Genomic DNA, 22322 nt, shown 5'->3' with positions numbered 1-22322 from the left:
ACTGCATTCCACCCCCCGACTGATGGCCAAACAGAGGTCACAACAAAATGATAGTGCACATACTACACATGTACAACTCTAAGCATCCACATACATGGGATGAAATTCTTCCCTATACGCAATGCAACTATAAAAGAACTCTCCATAGCTCGACTGGCCATGACCCCTTTTAATTGGGCCTAATATTTCAACAATTATATCGCATTGATGTTGCACTCCCTCTTGCAGCTACACAAGAAGATTTGCTAATGTTAAATCCAAAGATGATAAAGCCACCGGGTTTATCGAATGCATTTAGCACATCCACAAGCAGGTTCATGACATTTTGGATAAATCCAATGCAAAGTATAAACAATGATATGATCAACACTAGGTGCCACATAAGTTTTAGGTGGGTGAAAAAATCTTGGGTTAATTTGCATAAATATCACCTGGCCATATCCCATCAAAAGTTTTAGCCACTCTGATATAGGCCTTACATCATCACCAAGGCTATGGAAAACAATGATTTCAAGCTCCATATCCCTCCATCCCTTGGCTTGCACCCGATAGTTAATGCAGACTGCCTTCAGCCATACTTTCCACCATGGCTGGACACACCAAACATTGTTGAGATACTCACCAATAAAGCTTAACCCAGACTGCATTAAGAACACTCACCAATAGAGGATCCAATTGTATGATGTTGTCAAATCTATCTAGCTCTTTCACCAAGGCAAGTGGCTCACCAAGGATCAAGTTTAGCAGAAATTTCCCCATCTCATGGAGGCACTCAATGCAATGGGGACCATTGCTTCCTAAGTGGGGGGGGGGGGGGGGGGGCGGAGCTGATCTTAGTGGATATTGGTGGCCACCCGCTTGTCCTCATTGGACTCCCAAAATTGTTTCCTTTTATTTTCCTAACTTCTAGCATAATTTTCTATTTCACTAGTTTACTATTTTTGGCAATTTTTCTAGTCCTAAAATGTTGGAGCCATTTTGAGGCCCTAACTAGTGTTTTTTTAGAAACGGGGAAATGCAAAGCCAAAAAACTTGTTTGCAGTAAAAAAAAATTGTCCTCAGATAGATATTTATAATGAGGTATCATGTGCACCAAACAAAGATCGTATGCCAAAGTTACGACTCTATGAAGTTGATGTTCCAACTGACCCAAGCGGGTTCTACAAACTTTTAGCACTTCATCTCCTAGGGTTAGGTTTTTGGATTTTTATGGTTTTGCATTGTTTCTTGATGATGAAAAGTTCTCCAAATCTAATTTTAACACAATTTAGAATGTGTGTAGTTGTCACATCTCTTCTCAGAGATAAGTTATCATTGCCCGAGCTAGTTTGTTTGTCTTATGTAAGTAAACAATTTTCAACAGTTTCTATTTATTAATTGAATTGTTTTCTCACTATATCTATGTGTTTTTATTTGAATATTCATTTTATTTCATTCCTTCATAAATATGGATCATATTCGTTGTTATTTACTAGCTGGAATATTACATTGTGCATCCTAATAGGTGTTGCCTTAAATTTTAGCATCGTTATATATTAGTGCTTTGTTTCATTTATTCTTGGTTACACAGATAGGCACACTTATATATGGCCTTGCTACTTAGCTTGGTGTAGTTAAATATTCATTTATAAAGTCAATTGAACCTTTGAAAGGTTTTAGGAAAAAAAAAAACCTTTAGGCCTCCTTCACAGTTTGTTAAACCTACATGCATTTTGAGTATACCCCTTTTACTGATTTTTTGTTTCATTGTATCTATGTGTGTTGGTTTGAATCTTCATTTTATTTCATTCCTTCATAAACATGGATCATTTTCATTGTTATTTATTAGTTGGAATATTACATTGTTCATCCTAATAGGTTTTGCCTTAAATTTTAGCATCATTGCATATTAGTGATTTGTTTCATTTTATTCTTGGTAATAAAAATAAGCACACTTATATATGGCCTTGCTACTTAGCTTGGTGTAGTTAAATATTCATATATAAAATCAATTGAACCTTTGAAAGTTTTTAGAAAAGAAAAAAACTTTTAGGCCTCCTTCATAGTTTGCTAAGACTACATGCATTTTGAGTATACCCCTTTTACTAGATCCTATTGATAGGTTTCGAAAACAATTATTTGGCCTCCTACTAAGAAATCTAGCATGTATATATTTCTCTAAATACGCACATAAACAAAGTCCAAGAATTGGATGTGTGCATGTGGAGGGGAGGGGGAGTTCTAAGTTGTGGTTGTATTCTCAATAAGAATATTATGGTGATCTTAGCCTATATGTGGCATATATTGGTCATAATGATTGTTAGTGGTTTCTACATATTGATTTTTAAACTTGAAACGGCCCAATATTTTACATGGATGACAAAACTCGTATATGGTGATTCTCCTTTTCCTCCTTTTGGGTAGTACTTGCATTTACTTGTACACCCACCATCATATTTTTCATACACAACCAACCATGATAAAACAAGATAAATATTTGAAAGTGTTTTGGTCCGTCACATTGATTCCACTCATTTCAATTCTAGATGTTGATATTAATTTACATGATGAACGTATTGCAATTTATGTATTATGATTAATGTTAGATGAGCTTCTAGAGTTGCAACTCACATGGTACTACAACACAGTGTGAAATGAGCCTTGTTATATAACTTGAAGAGATAAGAGAAGGAAAAAGTTCATTTTCATGTAGATTCATCTGATTTTGGGTAAGTTGCATAAGCTAAACATTTATTTTTAGGGGATCATTACCTCAACCCCATTTATTTCCATTCCAAACTAAATTGCGAGAACATCTCAGCATTATTGAATTGCCATCCATTCACTCACCTAACAATGATGGTTGTGATCTTAATCCGAATTAGAATGGCATAATACCACATGAAATAAGAATAATGGAAATATTGAAATACCATCAATATGTAAGACTCTCTTATATCCACTTTGGACCCCCAATAGTGTTTCCTTTTAGTTTCCTAATTTCGAGCACAATGTCCTATTTCGATAATTTTCTATTTTTGTTAAATTTTTGGGTCCTAAACTTCCGGTGCCTTTTTGAGACGTTTTTTTTTTGAAACGGGAAACTTGGAAGCCAACAATATTTTTTGTAGTAAAACTATGTTGTCCTCATATAGACATTTTTAATGACGTATCATGTGTGCCAAACATATATAGTATGCCAAAGGTACGACCCTGGGAATTTGACATTCCAACTGACCTTCGCAAGCCCACAAATTTTTAGCACTTCATCGGTTAGGGTTAGATTTTTGGATTTTTAGGGTTTTGCATTGTTTCTTGATGATAAAAAGGTCTTCGACCCTCATTTGAACACAATTTAGAATGTGTGTACTTGTTACATCTCTTCTCAGAGATAAGCTATCATCGTCGAACTAGTTTATTTTATGTATGTAAACAGTTTTAAACAGTTGCTATTTATTAATTGAAATATGTCGGTCTTGGTCCTCTTCCTGCTTATATAAGCTTTAGCGTTAGCAGAAGCAGAGCCCATATTTCATTGTGACTAATAAGTATTTTCTTGATCAGGTGGTTGCTACAAGTTCAGCTTCTGTTTCAGCTTGGTTTGTTGATCAGGTGGTTGCTACAGGTTCAGCTTGTGACTAATCAGTATTGAGCCCATATTTCATTGTGACTAATCAATATTTTCTTAATCAGGTGGTTGCTAGAGCTCCAGCTTGTGTTTTCATCGTGACTAATCAGTATTTTCTTGATCAGGTCTTTGTTTTGCTTTGCTTCACCTTCTGTTTTTAAAACAAAAAGATGTGTGGACCTGAAGCAAATCTCGTTTCCCTCAACAGATCTCTGCGTGTAACTCCGAGGGATTTCGATAAGTTGTTCTTCAATGGTGGAGCTGTGTCGGAATCTTCAGGTGAGCTGCATTTTAGAAATTGCATTTTCTTCAGGTGAAATTGCTATTGCTTTGCAGGGTTTTCTTTTTTATGTTATTTTGACTCTGGTTGGGTTTTGAAGGTGGTGAAAATGAGGCGATTCCTCCTCTGAAGGATTTCGAAAAGTCTTCTGCCAAAAGCACCGGGAGGAAGAGGACAACTTCGTACAAAGGTATCAGGCGGCGTCCAAAGGGAAAATGGGCTGCGGAGATTCGAGATCCAAGAAAGGGCTTTATGGTTTGGCTTGGAACGTTTAATACGGCAGAGGAAGCCGCCAAGGCGTATGATGCAGAGGCTAAAAAGATGAGAGGAAAGAAAGCCAAGCTTAACTTTCCTGACGACTAAAATGGAAAATGGATACTAGCAGGAAAATGGACCGTAATGTAAAACCCAGGAATCAGACGTTGGGTTGTTAGAGCCATCAGGGAATTTCAGATTCAGCTCATCCCTAGTGGTTTGTGTTGCAGCCTATTTATAGCATTTACAGTCTTCTGAACTCGTGTTTTGGACTTGTTTGTTTATGTTTTATTATTCGCTTTCAGTAAAGTATATACTGAATCTGAAGATAGGATGTTGGAATTAAATTCATTTGTGGTAAAATGGTTCCTATTGGGATGTTTATATTCGTTTTAATGATTTGTGTTTATATTAGTAAATCTTTGTGTAATGTGTAATGGGTATTGATTTTATTTTGTGTTTATTAAATTTTTTTCTATGTATTGCATTATTGTATAAGATTTAAAACCTGTACTTGGTATCAAAATGGTTATTTGCTTCAGGAGACACCTTTATGGCAAAGGGTTCCATTATTTTGGGTTCATGATAAATCTTGTTGCTATGGTTGGTGATTTTTGTGTTAGAAAATAATGGTGATTGGTTCACAAATAGAGATAGAGAAATTTAATGGGCAAATTTTTGAGTTGTGGAAACTCAAGACGGAATATCTTTAGGTAGTCAAAAATTAGTGGATTGTTGTAGATATTAAGTTGATGGAGATGTTGAAAGAATTTATAAACCGAGTTGGATTGGAAGGGAAAGAGCACAATACAATTGTGTCTCTCAGATTTAGCATTACTAAATGTTTTAGGAGAAGCTATAATGAAGAAATTATAAAACAAGTTGGGCCCGTTGTATTATTGTAAGTTTGTGGTAAACAAATTGTTCTTGTGGAATAAGTTGTGGAACCCAAAGATGAATGATGGGGACTTGGCGATGGTTCATCCAAATGCCTTCAGTACCATGGCAAGTCCATAAATTTCTATTTTGATGAAGATAAGCATATCAATTTATTATGCTCTTTATCAGACTCATGGGTTAGTTTGGTTATAGCCAAAGGTAGTAATGTAACTACGTTATGTTTTGATGATGTGGTCTCATCCCTATTGTTGGAGGCGATAAGGCAGAAAAACATAGAAAATTAGAGTACATATGCCTTATATATAAGGGTGTTCATAGGGTAGAAACAATAATAAGTCCTGAAGTGCAAGATCTAAATCTAGAGGTATATCTAAATCTCCAGGAAAATTTGTAAAGGGGTGTTGGAAATGTGGAACATAAGAGAATTTCAGGAAGAATTGTAGATCTAAAATCTTTGAGAGAGGGAAGGGATATAATGATGGTTCCTCCAAAGAAGATAAAACCTCCTTAAAGGAAGGAGGGGATGTGTGTTTAGCTTCTTAGATCATGACATATGGTTGATCCACTTAGGTGCCTCCTTTCATATGACTCCACATAGGAAGTAGTTTTGTGAATATGAAAGGTGTGATGGAGGTGATGTTTTCCTTGGAAATGACTAGACAAACAAGATCACAAGACAAATAAACTAAATTTTGATGCTCAAAGATGGAAGGGTTAGAACATTCCTTGGTGTTCTACACGTTTAAGGGCTAGCTAGAAACATGGTATCTATGAGTAGGGTGAGCGATGTAGGTGTAACTACTACATTTGAAAAGGAAACTTGTAAGATGGTTCAAGGAGAAATGGTATTGCTAATGGGAGTTCACATTTGTTATAGACATTTTTGTGCCTTACAGCATTGAGCATGTGTTGTGGGGAAAAGTATCCGACACGGAATGACCCTATCCCACTCTAAGGGTGATAGTTCCTTAGCAACAGTCAAAGCAAAGCTATCTAAGATTACTTCTTTATGACATGCAAAAGAGGAAAGGAAGAGATCCACTTACCGATGTCTTGCGCAAATGGTCGATCCAATCTTCTCTCTTTGCCGCTTGCTCCCAGCTCCTTGTCTTCTCACGGGCCCAGCTACACAAGATCCTGCAAACAAGACGAGAAAAGGAAACTACAAGAAGCATGCATTCATAATTGATTCAAGGATTAACATAAATCAAATACGCAAGTAAGACAATACATCATTGAAACACATGCGAATAGAAGAACCTCAAATGCTTTATTAATGGAAGAAAGTAAGGTTTAGGCGGTGATACAACCATAAGAGGCCCAATCCAGCACCACCTTCCCGACGGAAAGAAATCTCCTCTTCACCTCCCTCAAGCAATCACCCAATAGTCTCAACTGTAAACCAACAACAATTCTTTGCACAAAATTCCGGCCTCCAGATCCCATGGGATGAGATCCTTATATAGAGTTTTGGAGTGAAGATAAGTCAGCTTGATGTGTGACTGTTGTCCTCTTCAACCCCAGTTGTTCTTTAGTTCTTGAGTCCACTCGGAGATTCTACCTTCCACTTGGAGTTTTAGAACCTCTTTACTCATCATTAGGCGAATCTTCTGATCCAAGTGTCAATTTGGAAGCTTCCTGAGCACTGGCACATTGAGGAAAGATTCCTCCACATGTCCAAACTCGCTCAGCGCAGGTAGCCTTTGATGAAGTTGACATTCAGCGCAGGTACACCATGGAGCAGTTGACATTCAGCGCAGATGCTCAGTGGAGCAGCTGCTTTGATCCAAAATTGACCTGTTTTTGAGTGTTTTTCAGTGGAGAACTAATCTGAAGTGCTGTGGTTTGCTGACCTTGTTCCTCTAGGGGTAGGAACAACATGTTTAGGGACTTTGGATCCCTTAGATTATCGACATTTCATGCTCTATGCTGTAAGGCACAAAAATGTCTATAACAGTTGCCCCCTAAAGTATGAGGTCGTTTATCGGGTGAAATGCTTTATTAGGAGGATCCGAAGTTCATTCAATCGTCGGGAGGTGACCTGTAACAAAATACAATACAATACATTATTTTTCATACTGCTTTCATGATCTAGCTGATGCGGGCATTTCCCATGCTCAGCTTTATAAATACATTTTCTGTACATAAACAGACGATCGTCTGATAGTAGACTGATAATTCTCTACTTAAATTATCATCCTTTTAGTAGGATGATCATCTGCTGCACATGTCTATGTCTTTATCTCCTGAATATATATCGCAGCCCGGATGGATGAAACTAGATCCGGGGTCTTCAAACTTGTCCGATCTTCACTCTAAGTACAGGTCGATCCATGTGAGAATTTCTTGGAGTCGAACATGGAAAGACATCGCTTGATTACCAGTCAATAATGTAAACTGTTAACAAGCGCGAGAGGAATCACCGATAATGATGATGACCCTCAAGGTACTACAGCACAATTCACGTGGCATGAATATAGGATTTGGCGTCGAACACCACGCAAAGTCTTCCGGTCGAAGGTCATTAATGTATACCTGTCGCCGGAAGTGAGAAACTTTCCATTGAGGCATGCAAGCTTCAAAGTACTGAGGGGGTGTCCCTAGATCAACTTCTTGGATAATGAGCTGATGTCGACAAGAAGCGATCTGTCAAAGGAGGGCCTTAATGAATCCCACATCAGTGACACGGAACGGAGCTAGTAATTGTGATGATGGTGAAAACGATCTGTGAAATATGATTCAGGGTGGCGGTCATGAAAGGATGAAAGATGATGTATGGCAGTGGATGGGACCCGGTTGACACTCTCTGAATGACATCTCTTGAACATATAACGACACTGATGTGATGGATCGGTAGCATTACCCCAAATGTGGATGGTATGGCGAGACCATGGTGAAGGGACCGGTGAATGAAAACAACCCAACCCGATGTTTTTACGGAGGCAAAAGTGTCATGTTCAAGAGCGACTTGCTACCATTAAGCTTTGAGGTTCTCCCAATTTTTCCCCAATCATTTCTGACCAGTACCTCTTTATTTTTGTCAAGCTTGAGGAGGATAACATATGCTTGTTCTATAACCTGCCCTTCGGGCAAGCCCATCGCTATATTTTAACGAGCCTAGCGACAGGGAAACTCGTTCTCGTCTAAAGACAAGTTTGTCGCTATTCAGTATTTTTAACGAGCCCAGCGACAAAGACAACTCGGTCCTTTTCATTTTTAGAGAGTCTAAAAAGGGTACATAAAGTCAACTCCAAAGGTCCTTTTTCGTCATCTAATCCCTTAAGTCCGAAAAAGTATAAAACAATACAGAAGGGATGAATGTTCGATAGCTTTATCGAGCTGAACTAGACAAGCGCTCGATCTTTTTGTGCAATAATCCCTCAGGTCCAAAAAGATTAAAATCTAGAGGAGGGATAGCTCTTCCGGTCCTTTTAACGAGCTGGAAGGCCAAAACTCGGCAAACTTTTCATATTTTACGAGTCAGTGAAAAGAGCTCAAAGAAGACTCGTATTTTGAGGAACGAGTGATAAACAGGGATAGCAGCAGATTCCAGGTACAGGTTGGAATTTTCCAATCACGGCAGTGTCACAAGGATGGCTAGGTGAAATCACTCTTCGCAGCTGTTCCTCAAAATAGGTAAACAATCAAGTGGATGTGAATGATCGGCCAAATGACGAGTGGAGGTGACGGTGCAAACACGACCAAGGTTTTTATGGCTGATGAATTTACGGTCTCAAATGGTTATTTACCGGTTCATTTTTCTTGATGAGCTTGAACTCTGGGGGAAGCTTGCTCACATGTGCATTTATTTTTTAACGAGCATGAACTCTTGCTAAAACTGCTCGGTTTTGCGTTTATTTTTTAACGAGCATGAACTTTGCCAAAACTGCTCGTTTTTGCGTTTATTTTTTAACGAGCATGAACTTTGCCAAAACTGCTCGTGTTGCGTTTATTTTTTAACGAGCATGAACTTTGCCAAAACTGCTCGTTTTATAAGATCAAACTCATATTTTACCATGACTAGTCTTTTCTTTTTCAGAGATAGTACTGTATCATCCATTGCTGCAACAAACTTAGTTAGAAATAGATATTATGAGGTAAAAATGTTAATATTTCACTTTGAACTACGTAAAAAGCAATTAAAAGATATTTTTACCTCTCATTTTACCATTTCATTTGCATTTGGCTTGTTGGAGCTTTGGAGGTGCCTCTTCCTTTTGATTTTTCACCAGCTGATTTCGGGAGATTCTGTGGACGATTCTCAGCGCCGTCTGGACCAGGTAGGAGCTAAACCTTAGCTCTCCCTTTTCATGGTTTCATTTTCCAGTTTTGTGCCCGTTTTCTTGCCCCCATGAGCCCCTGGGGTTTCATTAGGGCGCTCTGCCATCAGCGCAGGTGCCTCATTCGAAACCTGCGTTGGGGTTCAAGCTGTTTAAGGGCATTTTGTCCCTCAACGCAGGTGGGACCCTTCTCTACCTGCGTTGGGCGTAGAAAAGCTTCTTTGTTGCACAATTTTTCATGGAAATTTTGCCATTTTTTCACCAAGTCAGGGATCTTACTCCTCCTCTTATTTGTTTTGCAGAGTTTATTGGAGCAGAATGACTCTTACATGGCGAGAACGAGAGCATGAAGAGGAGGACATGATTGCCCTTCATGATCCTGTTACGGTGAACGCGCTGCGGAACTGCGACTTGCTAAAATTCTTCCGCATTTCTAGCATGAGGGCACAGATACTTTTACTGCAGTACCTGCTTGATGCTTGGGATCCTGTTAACCAAGTGTTCCAGATTAGGGGCAAGTCCATTCCCTTGACCATAGTGGACATTTACTTCTTGACTGGGTTGTCAAGGCGGGGTGCCCCCATTTCCTTGTCCGGTTCGGCCCGAGGGAGTGATTCCGTGAGAGACTATGTCCGCCAGTATTGTAGGGAAGGATCCCAGCCGAGCAGAGACGGCAAGGTTACTATCCGTGAGATCACTGACAGGTCTCTCAGGTCTATTCTGTACACGATTTGTAGGATGGCCGGTAGTGCATCCCCTCATGTTGCCAACAGGTCTTATGTGCAGCATGCCCTGGAGTGTCTTCAGCCGAAAGTTTTTAACTGGTGTGATGCAGTACTGGTTCAGATGAAAAGCCAGTTGACCAAAGTAAAGGACGGGAAGCTGAAGAATTTTGGTTTTGGTTCAGTTCTGACTGCCTTCGCTTTGGAGAAGATACCACTGATGCAACCTCAGTACATTGCACTCGACTTGCCTTCTCCCACTGAGCCACGCATGCAGAGGTGGGTTGACCACATGTCCAGACATGCAGGTCAATCTCAGATTACCTTTACTGACACCTTCTTTAGGTGGTTCGAGCGACAGGATATGGCCTTTTCCGAGTATCCATATATTGGTATGGATTTCCGAGGTGATCCGGATTTGGTGCTACCGGATGGCGAGCAGTGGGGTGATCTTGGTAAAATCTCGACCTTATTACTGTTTACTGTTTCTTTATTTATAATGTCCTTGTGCTTTACTCTATCAAGACTCTAATCAAACTCATGTGTGCATGCAGATGTTGGTCCTGTCCGTCCAGCAGTTCGTCCGAGAGCTCCGGCCGCTGCCCCAGTAGGGGAGGCTCCTGGGAGAGCTATTCTCCGTGACCTTGACTTGGCCGAGACTCTTGCAGCTGTGCAGGAACAGGTCGAGGGTCTTACCCTTGGGATTCCGGATGTACGGATCGACGAGTTGCCTCTTCGATTGCAGCGGCATACTGCTGGTGTTCCTAGACGATGGACTCGTCTTCTGCGCATGATTGCACAGGCCGTGGCATGTTATCATGAGCATCACTAGGCTAGGGTGCCCCCCAGCCATTTTTTGAGTTTTGGGGTCATATGACCGATTTTGTCTTGGTTACAGAACATTATATGTAAACCTTAAACAGTTATATATATTTTTGATTTTCGGTGTTTATTCCAGTTTTTTATGTGATCCATGTATGAAACATCGACGATGCTTCTCTTTTTTATCAATTTTGCAAATGTCTATCTAACACATAGTTTGCTAATGAGTCGGTTAATGTGTTTAAGTTTCTGGAAATGTGTTGATATTGGATAAAATCAAACTGTCTTTCCAAGATTTTAACTCTTAGGAACTTGCGATAAATAGCTGGATTTCGGACAGAGTAGGTACCATTGAGCTGTAGTACCACGAGCTGTGAGTCTAACCTGACGACTAGCCGGCGTATGCCATGGGTGATGGCATCAGAGAGGAGCTCTATCAACGCGCTATACTCAGCGATGTTATTCGTTGATTGACCAATACATACCCCCCTGAAACTCACTAACTCGCCGCTTGGGTCAAAAATGGCCCATGCTGCAGAGGATAGGTTCCTCGAACTACGACTCGCTCCGTCGGCATATCCAACCCACGGTTCCAATGGATTTGACATCTGCAATAAGTGTAAAAAAGGCGGATTACTTAAACCGAAACAAACGCTCTAGCGAAAACAAAAATGTAACAAAAGCATACAGGTTACTATTAGGCATAGTAACGCTTAAGGTACAACCCGTTGCGGGGTTGCGCCAGTGGAATCCCGTCATAATCTACCAACTCGTAGGCTCCTTTTGCTAATACACTCTTAACAATATAAGGGCCCATCCATAAGGACTTAAATTTCCCAGCTCCCAATTTATCGGATTCTTGGTCATAAAGCAAGACCAAATCACCTTCTGAGAAGACACGAGGTTTAACATTTTTGTCGAACTGCGCCTTGACTTGTTTCTTATGGGCTTCGTTAGCCAAAGCGGCATCATGACGGGTTTCATCCAACTGGATTAATTCCAAGAAACGAGCCTCTTCTTCCGAAGTTCCGGGGAGGAGATCAATTGCGAGTTTAAGGGACGAAATTTCACACTGGATTGGTAGGATCGCCTCTAGGCCATACACCAGTTGAAACGGTGTGAACCCAGTGGCATTCCTTACCGATGTTCGGTAGGCCCACAAAGCCGAGTACAGGATCAAATGCCATCTTCTTTTGTGAACCCCCACCATCCTTTGCAGCATGCGCTTCAGGACTTTGTTGATTGCTTCAACTTGTCCGTTAGCTTGCGGATAGTACGGAGTAGAGCTGTCGTGAGACAATCCTAGTTTGGCAGTTAATTCAACCATCATGTGATTGCGAAAATGCGATCCATGATCTGTTACTATGGCCTGTGGTATGCCGAATCTAGCGACTACATGATTAAAAAAAAATAGGGCTGCTGTTTCACCAGTGTTATCCAATGTAGGCATCGCCTCGGCCCATTTGGTAAAATAGTCAACTGCGACTATAATATACCCATGTCCCCCAGTCGAGGTGGGGTTACATTGCATGAAATCGATGCCCCACTTGGCAAAAGGCCCCACAGCTATTATTGGCTGTAAAGGAGCGGGGGGTCTTCTGGTTTTGCTATCAAAAATCTGACATGCATGGCAACTTCTAACTGCGGTTATGCAATCTTTGAACATGGTTGGCCAGAAGTATCCTGCTCGTAAGATTCTTTGTGCTGTAGCATATCCAGATTGATGCCCCCCACAGGTGCCTGAATGACATTCATTCAGGGCTTTTTCGGCCTCCTCATGGGTGAGACACCTTCTCAGAACCGTATCGACACCACGACGGTAAAGCGTATCACTGACGATCATGTAGTCTTTTGCTTGGTATCGAATGCGTTTTTGTTCTGAGTGAGAGGTGTCTGGCCGAAACTTCTGGGTTTGGAGATAAACTATTATATCTCCATACCACTCATCACTTGCTGATATCAGAAACAAACTTTTGTCCACGATCGATTCCTTGGACGTTTCATCGTTGGACGATGATGGGAGATCGCATAATAATTCTGCGAAAACTAAAGCTTTCTTTGATTTGGATTTCATAAATTCCAGATCAAACTCTTGAAGGATAGCTATCCATTTTGAATATTTGCCCCCAAGCAACTGTCGCGACAGTATATGAGTCATGGGGTTGCAATCTGACAATACGGTGGTCTTCCTGAAGAGGACATAATGCTGAAATCTTTGTATCGCTTGAACAGCAGCAAGTGCTAGCTTTTCAACATAAGAATATTTACTTTTTGTATCATTTAAGTTTTTACTTAAATAATATATAGGGTGTTCTATTCCGTCGACTTCTTGAACTAAAACCATTGCAATGGTCGTATTTGCTGCAGCCAGATACAGGTTAAAGTCTCTTTGATAGTCCGCGGCGTACATTAATGATGCTTTTACTAGCGCTTCTTTCAGAGCATCAAAGGAAGCTTGCGCAACCTGGTCCCAGACGAAAGGTACATCCTTTTTCAAGAGACGGGTATAACCTTTAGCAAGTTCTGCGTAATTTGGAATGAACCTCCTCAGAAAGTTTGCTTTCCCTTGGAGTTTCTGAATCTGAAGCAAGTTCGAAGGTGGAGGCAAATTAATGATTGCCTGCACCTTGCAAGGGTCGAGACGAATCCCATCCTTGGAGACTATAAAGCCAAGTAAACGGCCAGAACCGACGCAAAACACACATTTGTGCGGATTGAGTCTTATCTTGTAGTGTCGGCAACGTAGAAATACTGCTCTTAAATGGTGCGGATGATCAGTCCGCTTTTGCGAATGAGCCGGAAGATCGTCGAGATAAGGTTGAACGATGTTCTTGATGTCATGGAAAGCATAATTCATTGCTCTCTGAAACGTCGCTCCTGCGTTCTTTAAACCAAAGGGTAATTTTCGATAAGCGAACGTGCCCCACGGACAAATAAATGCAGTCTTTGACTGGTCCTGTGGGCGGATATTAATTTGATTATACCCGGAAAATCCGTCCATAAAAGAAAAGATTTCACATCCGGCGCATTCATCAATTATCTGGTCGATGAAGGGTGTAGGGTAGTTGTCCTTTGGACAAGCTTGATTTACATCCCTATAATCGACGCACACTCGTATTGTTCCTTGTTTTTTCATAACCGGGACAATATTCGATACCCAATCGGTTAGAGGAACCGGGTAGACGAAACCAGCATGGAGAAGTTTCTCAACTTCTGCCTTAATGGCAGCGGCTTTCTTGGGGTGCACCTGCCGAAGCTGTTGTCTTACTGGTTTGACATCAGGATACATCTTAATTTCATGTTCAACGATACTCGAGTCAATGCCTGGCATTTCATCATACGACCAAGCAAAGACATCTCTAAATTCGCGGAAAAGAGCTTTATATATTTCCTGTTCTGAAGGGGAACAACCTTTGCCGACATAAATATTCTCTACAATGTCTATTTTGGTCGAGATATTTATGGCTATAGTCTCTTCTATATTGGATAGGTTTCTCTCGGAATCCACCGTATTTACAGTATTTGTTAGGAATTCAAATACTGAAGGGTGATATAGGTCGCCTTGAGTGTCTTCCTGAGGAAGGGAACGATGGTGGTTATCATCCCATGGTGCCCCCTCAATCAACATTGACTGCAGGATTCCTTCGTCACTTGCATGCACTCGTGACCAAGGATCCAAAGGGGTATTACATTCTCCTGACCTGTCTACCCAAACGCTTGACGAGCGTTGATTTGGGCTCGCCTCCCATGCCTGAAACATTGATTGCTACAATATTTCGATTGGGCTCGGGCGCAAAACCATTGCACGATCCATGATGACTTTTCCTTTTGCGACTTTCGTGGAAGATATCATGTTGCAGGTTGCTACCAACGGTACATTTCCTATGTACATAGGGTTTGGTAGCGAGAAAGTCCCCATCATCGTGGGGTCTTTCAACAGGCCTACTCCGATATCTTGGATTGAATTGTCGTTCTCATGGATCATGGGAATGCTTCCCGTAACTTGTGAACTATTAAGGAGGAAGTTCTGTTGGTCGACGACCGTAATCCCTCCTTCAAACGGGAATGCGATCTTCCTAAAATAAGTCGACACGACAGCTGCCATGGCATAAATCCATGGTCTTCCCAGTAGGATGTTGTAATCTAGATTTCCATCTATGACTTCAACATCAATCTCTACTGTTTTTCCACCTAGTTCAACCTTCAAGTTACTTAGAATACCGTAAGGGGTATATGTCCTACCGTCGAATGCTTTTAATGTTGTCGAAGATCTTGACAAGGTTGGTGACCCTAATGTTTTCCAGCAACTCATCGACATAATACATGTAGATGCCCCCTCATCAATAATTGTTCGATGAACAGTTTTGTTGAGGGCTTTCACTTGAATAAGGAAAGCTAGTTGAGCTGGTAACTGAGGGTCATATCCTTTGTGATCAAAGGACACAAGATTGGAATCCTTAGGATCAACCCCCCCTATTGCTGATAACAACGCTTGCCTTTGGGATGGACAATTTTGTAGTACCTCTAGAGTCGACATAGCGGATGGCGATTGGGCCAAATCTTCTACTATGTTATAATGTTGCGCCGCTCTGGCGTGAGGATTAAAGGTCGACTTGTGTACTACACCCTTAGGCGGTTTTATTGTTAATTCTGGCATTATGGGTGGGACAACTTCTGTCGAAGTCGTTGTCGAACTACTAGGTTGATCTTTACCTTTTTCGTTTGACAGTTGCGGATTCCCATAATCTTTGTTCCTTGTCGAAATCAATGCATCATTCTGCTGCTTGGAGATCGATAACATTAGCACTTGTGACGGGGAAGCATTTCCACTATCAACCATATTTTGACCTGGATTGGGAAATGGATCTGTCAACACAGCTGGGTTCTTTGGACTTTTAAAGAATCTCTTGAGCTCAGCTTTGTATGGACAATCTGTTGTCTTGTGATCTTCGTCACATATCATACAAGGCCATTTCTTTTTCCCTTTCTCAGGAGGGTTTGAAGAAGTTTTTTCAGGTGACTGATCGCCCTGTTGCTTCTTCTTCCCTTTGTTTTGCTTCTTCTTGCTTCCTGGTTGATTGGTTTCTTTGCCTTTATCTGCTGATATGGCATTTACTTCCGAAGCAAGAATCTCTTCATGGGCATTTTGATCTGAAGTCTTACGGGCTTTCTGGGATGAAGCCTTTTTCGATTTCGCGCTTGCAGTGCCAATCACGCCATCTCCGGCATGAGAGTCAATATTCGATTTAGGAGGTGGAGGAATTGAAAATTCAGGTCTAGGGGCGTCAGGTATTTTGTCGTAGAGTGTGCCAGACTGAGTATATACTAAGTCTAAATATTGAGCACGAGCGATGACTTGCTCCTCTGTTACGACTCCCCCCTTAGCCACATCTTCCGTTATAGCCGGAAGTAATGACTTTATAAACCATTCAGCTAATAGCTGATCAGGAACGTATGTTTTCACCATCCTACGACGGCGACGCCACTCATGTATATGATCTGATATGTGAGTAGCTGTCGTCTGTTTGAAGTTGGTCAGTATCTCGGTCCCTGTTTCATACCTGATTGGTAATTGAAAATGGGTTAAGAAAGTCGTGGCTAAGGAGCTGAAATTGTCGAAAGAGGTTCTTGGCAATTCTATATACCATTTGGCCGCCGGACCTGTCAATGTCCTCTGGAAGAGGCGAAGTCTTATCGAATCATCGTTTAGAGTGTTCGACGAACACCACAGATGAAAAGTCGTGACGTGATTCGACGGGTCTTCACCTGGATTTCCATTGAATTTAGGAATGTCGGAGGGAAGTTTGTGAGGAATCGCTGGCCACCAAGGGGCATAAGCAATCGGATCGTTCGTCAACCGATGTAAATCGGGTAACTCTAGAGTTGCCACGAATGGCAGCTGTTGACTCAGATTAGGCGAAGCGTACCCAGGATACGATGGGATTGCCTGAGCAGTTGGTCTTTGCATACCGGCATAATGTACTTGGTGCTGGTATGATTGATACGGTCGGTGGACTACCCCACTGTAAAGTGGTTGGTTTGGACCGTTTTGTATGTACGGTTGCCCACTGTTCGCAAAAATCTGCTGCTCGGTACCTTGGTACACTTGCTGGAATTGTGGTTGTTGATACTGCACCAACCATGGTTGTGACGCCATGGGTTGTTGTGCTATACTAACCACTGGACCAAGATGAGGGGTAATGGTACCCGTTTGTGCTTGTGCCGCCCCGCCAGCCGGCGATTGTGGTTGAGTCGCAGGGTCAAAGGGCTGTTGCATTACAACCTGAGGAAACTGAGGTTGACATACAACAGGCATCGTTTGAACTTGCGACACGGTTACAATCGCTGGTGTCGTCGGGATGTTCGTCATAGGCATTTGTTGTTGCATAGAATACACAACTCTTGGTTGCTGGGGTAGCATAGGTATCCAACCACTTGTAGTTATTCCAGTATAACCTGAATACGGTTGTGAACTCCCGTATGGGTAACCTCCCGGAGGGGGTAACGAAAAGGCATATTGCCCCCCATACGGTGGTGGTCCGGAACCGAAAGGGTTTACCACACCTTGAGGACCGGATTGCCCAAACTGATTTCCGAAAGGATCAATTTGTTGAGTTCCAACATAGGAGTTACCGGGCATTATCCCGGGAGAACAAACAGGAACAGACCATACTGTCGTCATGGCCCCCGAAGGGGTTCTCTCTAACTGTTGAGAGCTGGGGACAGATGGTATGCCGGCGAACATTGTCGGAGTGACTGCAGGGGGTTCTGCTGTCGCTGTGTCATTTGGCACAGTCCTAGATGTTGACGGTTGTTCAGACATTTTGAGTCTATCCAGTAGATTGCCTAGTGATTCTCGAGGAACCTCTCTGGGTGATAGGCTAGCTTCTGATGCAGTAGGAAATAGAGTGATCCCTGCTCCAAAATGTGTTGGAGTAGTTGCTTGCGGATCTTCTACAACTTCCTCTATTGCGATCAGACCAGGTGGAAGAGGAAGACCGTCAGGTCCGTAAAATATTTCTGGTGCCGAAGAAGGGGGTGTTTCGACAGCGACAGTTGTTTGAGGAGCAAGACTCTCTGAACCGATCACTGATGGAACTGATTCAGTAACACAAGTATTTGCTCTTAGACTAGGATCAGTGTTACCGTCCTTCTGAGGCTGTTGAACTTCTTCAATAGGGGCAGGGTTTCCAGAAATGTTTGGAGTAACCGGAACCTCAGATGTCGTTGGAACACTTGTTCTAACTGTGACAGGAGATTTGGAACCAGTTGAACGAGTCCGCTTTGCCCGGGTTGTTTTCGATTCCGGAGACAAGGACGGTCGACTCGTAAGCCTCCGCGAATGATGGGTCATCGGTTGACTTTCTTCCACGATTGTGGATTACTTGATCAACCAACAATACACAGGGTAAAATGTATTTTCGAATTGAATTAATTTTAGACGCTTTTAAGACACAACTTGCTTTTTCACTTTTTAAGAGTCGAGAAAAAGCTAAAGATGACTCTAGTCTCCTTCGATGTATTAACGAGCCCGAAGTGACAAATGCTCGGATGGACTTTTTCAGTTATAGAGTTTGAAAAAGGCCAAAAGAAACTACTCTGGAGTTCTAGGCAGAGGGTGTGCCAAACCTTTCGCGAAACCACAGAATACGTTTTACGGTACGAGTGGTCGATCTTCGTGAATGCTGTGTTCACTGCATCGCGATCAGTAGGGCGGCCGACACGGCTTCCTATGGATAAAGGCTTTGTTCCTATAGGGGTCTCCCAATATACGCGACGGTACGCGGGAGCACAAATCCGTATTAGTGCTATCGTCCCTCAGGAGGAATCACCCACCTTCGTAGAGATCGACAGTCACTATGTTTAACGACGCCGGAACACGTCTCTACCTAGACCTCTACTGTGTTTCGTTATGTTTCAAAGCGTTGTTATGTAAATTCAGTTCGTTTTAGGTTGATCTTGCTTAGCAGTTTGCCTTTATGGATCACCACGTGATGTATGATACAACTCCTAAATGCAGTCTAAGAATGATAAGCAAGCTTTTTCAATTCTTTCAACTTATGAAAATCTTAACTACTGAGGGAAAAGAAAGACATCATCTTTTCAAACAGATCATAGAGCACACACTGATGCACTTTCCTAAATCGACATGCAAACTGTCAAAATGCACATGCACAATGCAAGTATTTCTTTTCCTCTTCCTTAATGTTGATGTATTACAAAAAGAAAGCTGTTGTATGATTTCGAATTCAATTTCAAGCGAAAGCAAACAAGCTTTTGTCCAATAATCAAAAGAACACCTTAAGATTCACTCGTTTCAACACAAGAAATACTGAAATCCGAACCATATAACGAAAGCAAATGCTCAAGCAGCTATGAACAACAATAAACTAGCTCTTAGAATCACAACGACACTTTATCACAGGTCTAGATCCAAGAGGCCACAGCAAGACTAGTTCACTTTCGCTACGGGAAACTGTGAATGAAAGTAAGAAATACAATAAGAAAAATCACGGTTTCTTCACACAACCGAGGCGGAATGATGGCAAAGAAAGATAGTTTCAGATGGGTATACAGGTTGACAACAGGCTGCAAAAACAATACTGAAAACTGGGCAACAGAAGGCAGGGAACCCCAGTTGCACAATGCAAAACTGGTTCAGCGCAGGTAAGACACTGTCAGTTTGACATTCAGCGCAGGTAGCCCCTTCGGGACCTGCGTTGCAGCGCAGGTAGCCTTCACTGCAGCTGCACTGAAGAGAAAACTCTCGTCTCTCTTTGGTTCCGGGTCACAGATTGCTCAAAAATCAACTGTTTTTGGCCAAATCAGAGGCTATCAACCAAGTATACTCTAGAGGATGATTAAAGGAAGATGAACACTATCACAAAGAGCTAATAAGAGTCCTTGTGGATCAGCTCTTCAAATCATAAACATGCCCAGAACTGAGCTAGAGTAGCTGCCCTCTACTTTGCCTTCGAATGATTCGAATGCAGTTCGATTCGGTACTCCCTTTGTTTAGGAAATGAATAGCAAGAAACACAAGCTACCAACAAGACACGATCCCCAGCGGAGTCGCCAGTCTGTTGTGGGGAAAAGTATCCGACACGGAATGACCCTATCCCACTCTAAGGGTGATAGTTCCTTAGCAACAGTCAAAGCAAAGCTATCTAAGATTACTTCTTTATGACATGCAAAAGAGGAAAGGAAGAGATCCACTTATCGATGTCTTGCGCAAATGGTCGATCCAATCTTCTCTCTTTGCCGCTTGCTCCCAGCTCCTTGTCTTCTCACGGGCCCAGCTACACAAGATCCTGCAAACAAGACGAGAAAAGGAAACTACAAGAAGCATGCATTCATAATTGATTCAAGGATTAGCATAAATCAAATACGCAAGTAAGACAATACATCATTGAAACACATGTGAATAGAAGAACCTCAAATGCTTTATTAATGGAAGAAAGTAAGGTTCAGGCGGTGATACAACCATAAGAGGCCCAATCCAGCATCACCTTCCCGACGGAAAGAAATCTCCTCTTCACCTCCCTCAAGCAATCACCCAATACTCTCAACTGTAAACCAACAGCAATTCTTTGCACAAAATTCCGGCCTCCAGATCCCATGGGATGAGATCCTTATATAGAGTTTTGGAGTGAAGATAAGTCAGCTTGATGTGTGACTGTTGTCCTCTTCAACCCCAGTTGTTCTTTAGTTCTTGAGTCCACTCGGAGATTCTACCTTCCACTTGGAGTTTTAGAACCTCTTTACTCATCATTAGGCGAATCTTCTGATCCAAGTGTCAATTTGGAAGCTTCCTGAGCACTGGCACATTGAGGAAAGATTCCTCCACATGTCCAAACTCGCTCAGCGCAGGTAGCCTTTGATGAAGTTGACATTCAGTGCAGGTACACCATGGAGCAGTTGACATTCAGCGCAGATGCTCAGTGGAGCAGCTGCTTTGATCCAAAATTGACCTGTTTTTGAGTGTTTTTCAGTGGAGAACTGATCTGAAGTGTTGTGGTTTGCTGACCTTGTTCCTCTAGGGGTAGGAACAACATGTTTAGGGACTTTGGATCCCTTAGATTATCGACATTTCATGCTCTATGCTGTAAGGCACAAAAATGTCTATAACAGCATGAAATGTCCATAATCTAAGGGATCCAAAGTCCCTAAATATGTTGTTCCTACCCATAGAGGAACAAGGCTAACAAACCACATCAATTCACAGAAGTTCTCCACCAGAAACTGCTCAAAATCAAGTCAATTCAGGACCAATTCAGAGGCTCCACTAGCTATCTGCGCTGAAATGCAAAGTCTAAACTGGCTACCTGCACTGCAACGCAGGTAGAAGCACTACCAGGGTGCGCTGAGCGAGAGTTGAGAAGTGGCAAGTTCATTCAACAAGGTGTCAAGACCTAGGAAGCTTCCAGAATCTTCCTCAATGACACTTGCCTCAGTGAATTCGACTAGTGATGAGTAAGAGGTTCCAAATCTCCAAGTGGAAGCAAGAACCTCCAAGTGGAAGCAAGAACTGACAGAGGGAGAGGACACTAGTCAGATCTCAAGCTGACTCATCCTCTCTCCAAACATCTATATATGGATCTCTCCTCCATGAGATCTAGAGGCTGGAATTTTGTTATTGCAAAGAATTGCTATTGGTTTGAGACTGGAATCATTGGGTGCTTAATGCTTTGAAGGGAGGTGAAGATAGGAATTCCATTTGCTGGGAAGGAGATGCTGGATTGGAGCCTTGTTGGTTGTATCTCTTCCTGAACCTTGTTATTCATCAATAAAGCTATCTTGGTTCCTCCTATATACTGATGTATCTTTGATGTATGATTGCATTAGTATGTTTAGTTTATTTCTAATCCTGAACTAGTTATGGATATGAATCTATGTCTTTGTGTAGTGTTCTCTTCTTGTGATCTTGCAGAGACCTGTTGAAGCTGGGCGAGCGAGAAGGCAAGTAGCTGGGAACTCTCAAAGAGAAGAGAAACCGGATCGAGGGACAAACGGAAGACACCGGTTAGTCCATCCTTCTCTCTTCATTCTTAATTCATAAAGGAAGAATACTAGAATAGCTGTCTCTATTTGTTGCTAAGGCACTGTCACACCTTAGGTGGATAGGATCGTTCTGCATAAGCATTTTTCCCCACAAAAAATTGGCGACTCCACTGGGGAGATCTGTTTAGTCATTTTATTTGTGTCTCTATCATTGTTTGTTTCATAGACTCAACAGCAACAATCGAACTGCATCTGCTCTTCTCAGATGCAAAGTAGACAGTTGCTGCTTTGATCCAATCACTGGATTTGTCTATGATCTGAACAATGGACTCACAAATGATTTGATGATCCTTTGTGATAGATCTTAGTACTCCCTCAAAGCATCCCTTTGATTGTACCTTGCTTGTTGCTTTTATTTGGCCTGAAACCGTAGATTAATCAGCAAACTGTGACCC

General features: G+C 41.9%; 1 protein-coding gene across 1 annotated transcript; it reads left to right on the top strand.

Annotated features, from left to right (window-relative positions):
• The first annotated feature begins 3777 nt into the window (after positions 1 to 3777).
• Positions 3778 to 4250, top strand: LOC149175262 (ethylene-responsive transcription factor 1-like). Its single transcript, XM_089421094.1, has 2 exons — positions 3778 to 3886; positions 3988 to 4250. The coding sequence occupies exons 1-2, from the start codon at positions 3778 to 3780 to the stop codon at positions 4248 to 4250; spliced, it is 372 nt and encodes a 123-aa protein (XP_089277220.1).
• The last annotated feature ends 18072 nt before the right edge of the window (positions 4251 to 22322 follow it).

The sequence above is a fragment of the Pinus tabuliformis genome, chromosome 4_1 (genome assembly GCF_031772625.1).
Source record: "Pinus tabuliformis cultivar Carrire ecotype Pingquan chromosome 4_1, CPIR1, whole genome shotgun sequence".
NCBI classification, from domain to species: domain Eukaryota; kingdom Viridiplantae; phylum Streptophyta; class Pinopsida; order Pinales; family Pinaceae; genus Pinus; species Pinus tabuliformis.
The sequence above is the reverse complement of the archived record's forward strand: the minus strand, read 5'-3'. Positions and strand labels throughout refer to the sequence as shown.